The following is a 2,890-nucleotide window of genomic DNA, read 5'->3' as shown; positions in this document are numbered from 1 at the left end:
AATAAAGAGTACCATTTTCAAGAATGTAGATTGGAGGATTGTTATAGCTCTGCTTTAGATAATCAAGAACACTTTCAAGACCCCATGGAGTGAAATCAAACTTCAATAAAAGCATATTCAATAAGGAATATTTTCAGATTCAAGATCAAACAAAGAGGTTTTGACACACATAGATATACATATGCAGATTTGCAAGAGGCCTCACCTCGGTTGATGAAGAATTACCAGTGGCTGTGCAAAGAAGAAGATTTATCAGCTAAAAAGAGAGAGTTTCCAATTGACTGATCTGATATGATGAAAATAAGGCTTACAGATAATGTATGCGCCCATGTCTTCAAAGAAGACTTTGTTAGTGCTGATAGGAAAGATAGAAGGTGAAGGTCGGTTTGTGACATAGACAGTCGTGTAGTGAATAATTCCAATAAAGTCGGATGAATCTTTCACTTGTTCCAACTCATCCTCTGAGAAAACCGGTAGTCTTGACCCCAAGGTTCTCTTCATTTCATCTGGATAGTCCCCAAATACCAAAGGCTTCAACATCCTGAATTATATATATCAATCTAAGTCTTTTCAGATTTTGTCCTCAAGTTTATTGAAACAAGGAAAGCTTATATATTCCTCACCAGCCAAAGAGGAAAGCTTTAGCTCTTTGAGTTGCGATTTCATCGTCCTTGGAGTTTGTATAAGGAGATAACCCGAATGCAAATATACTAAAGCCTACGGATCCTCTCTGCTTACTCTGCACCATCATATGAATTACGTTCATACTGGTTAAAGATTTTAAGAGCGTATATATATATATATATATATATATGTATACCTTGTACTTTAGTTTATACAAATTTGAAGCGGAGGCATGAGCTAGCAACATGTTATGGCCTGCAATATATGTTTCCGTACAAGAGTTTCCGGTAGAGCAATTAGTAAATTTGGTAGGAGTACAATGTCCAAACTTTATTCCTTCGCCATAAGACGCAATGGCGAATATTGTAGCTTCATTGATCGTAGTCCACAACTTCACATCCTCCCCAAACTCTCTGAAGCAAACATCTGCAAAAGCAGTGAAGTCCTCTCTGCGATATATACAAAATAAAGCTTAAAAATTGGCTTTGTTAGATCAGAATCAGCTTCTTTGATACTTTACATGATTTTTCGGTTGATCCATCCTCCGTAATCATCTTCAAGAGACTGAGGAAGATCATAGTGGTAAAGTGTAACGTGTGGTTCGATTCCTGTTAAATTAGTTTTGCCAAAAAAATCACTTAGAAGCTTATATTGAATTGGCTTTAGTTTGGATCAAAGTATTTAAGACAGAAGGAAAATTTAAGTATTAAGAAAAAAGAAAACCTCACCATGGCTTCGTAGTTCTTTAATGAGATTCTTGTAAAACAGTAGACCTTTTGGGTTAACGGGTCCTCTCCCATCTAGGGTTTTAAAAGGTTAGATACAATATCGTTTAGTTGCGTGTAAACAAAGAAACCAGGAAGAAGGCATTTACTAGGTATAAGTCTTGACCAGGATATAGAGAATCTGAATGCTTCTATGCCCATATCTTTCATCAGCTTAACATCTTCCTGCAAAAAAGTCACAATAACATCGACATTGGAAACAAAAAAAAACAGAGCCGATAACTTCTTTGACAAGTAAAAGACNTTCATGGGGGTTCAATCTCAGGTGTCCGGTTGAGATCAGATGCGGATCTCGTGGTTGATGGGGGTTCAATCTCGGGACTTCTGTGTGTTGACCGGGAGGGTCAGGTGTATGCTGCTCGGGGGGGACTAGAGTGGTGATGATTGGAAGAGTATGGTTTGGATTGACTAGTGGGGGCAGGACTTTGTTACCCGGCGGGGTCAGGATTGTGTGGACCAGTGGTGTCATGGTTGCGGCAGACCATATGGTTGGATGGTACAAACCGTTGCGACGGTGGTTTGATGAGTTTTGCGGATGAGTGTCGGTGTGTTCAGATTCGAGGACGAATCCTTTGTTAGACGGGAATAATTGTAACACCCGCGAACCAATTTCTGGTTATTGGGAAGGGGTGTCGATCGACACCAAGAAGAATGTCGATCGACACCATCAATGTTTGGTTCGACCATGTTGTTTTTAATTGTCGTTTTGGTTTGGTTTGGCTTAATTGAGAGTTCCTAATCGATGTATATAAGAGAAAACTCGACCTAGGTCGTGGGAGTAGTTGTCTTAGCCTTTCTAAAGAGAAAAGAGAGAAGAGAGAGTGTTCTTGAGGGTATTTGGAGATTTTAAGCTGTTTTGGTGAGATTTGTCCCTGTGGAGTGGAGATCTTGTGCTAGGAACAAAGGAGAAGGCTTCTAAGGGTTGGATTCGTCGTTGTTGGGTTAGAATCTTCCTGCAAAAGAGGTGAGTGCATGACCATGGCTTATCTAAGCGTGAGGATCCTTTGTTTGCTTGATTGGTTGTTTTTGTGGTGTTGTTTTCTCTTGTGATGGTTGTGTTATGGTTCTTATAGGTTCCTGAAGCTTTTGGGTGAGTTTGGAACGGATTGGAGGTGGTTGGAAACGTAGATTCGATGATCGGCTTCGAGTAGAATGCGTCTTGATCTAGTGTCAAATAAAACCTAATGTGCACTCAACCACGATCTAGTGGTATCGTCGTAACACTTCAGGATCGAATCCACAAGGACCAAATAATTGCACTATGAAACTATGAAGATCGAATATAGCTAAGACAGAAAAAAGGAAGTTTGTGAAACAAGTAATAACTAAAAACGGAAACTAAATAAGCTGTTTTAAATCAAAAAGGAAATATTGGGTGCAGGAAATCTATGGANTATAGACGTAGGAGACTGCAGAGTCTGAACCTGATAAGCAGAGGTGGCGGCACCGAAGAGAAAATCCTTTGGAAAATCATTTCTGGT

At 39.6% G+C, this 2,890-nt stretch overlaps 1 protein-coding gene across 1 annotated transcript in view; it reads right to left on the bottom strand.

Annotated features, from left to right (window-relative positions):
* Window positions 1–1,540, bottom strand: part of LOC104736520 (beta-glucosidase 8-like) — a gene marked incomplete at its 5' end in the record, with an annotated part of 5,518 nt that extends 3,978 nt beyond the window's left edge. Inside the window, 4 exon segments of the mRNA XM_010456522.2 lie at window positions 821–1,073; window positions 1,145–1,232; window positions 1,353–1,424; window positions 1,499–1,540. Of these exon segments, the coding sequence (XP_010454824.2) occupies window positions 821–1,073; window positions 1,145–1,232; window positions 1,353–1,424; window positions 1,499–1,540 (455 nt within the window).

The sequence above is a fragment of the Camelina sativa genome, chromosome 13 (assembly GCF_000633955.1).
Source record: "Camelina sativa cultivar DH55 chromosome 13, Cs, whole genome shotgun sequence".
In the NCBI taxonomy this organism is placed as follows: Eukaryota; Viridiplantae; Streptophyta; class Magnoliopsida; order Brassicales; family Brassicaceae; genus Camelina; species Camelina sativa.
Note: the sequence above shows the minus strand (reverse complement) of the source record. Positions and strands in the feature narration are given on the sequence as shown.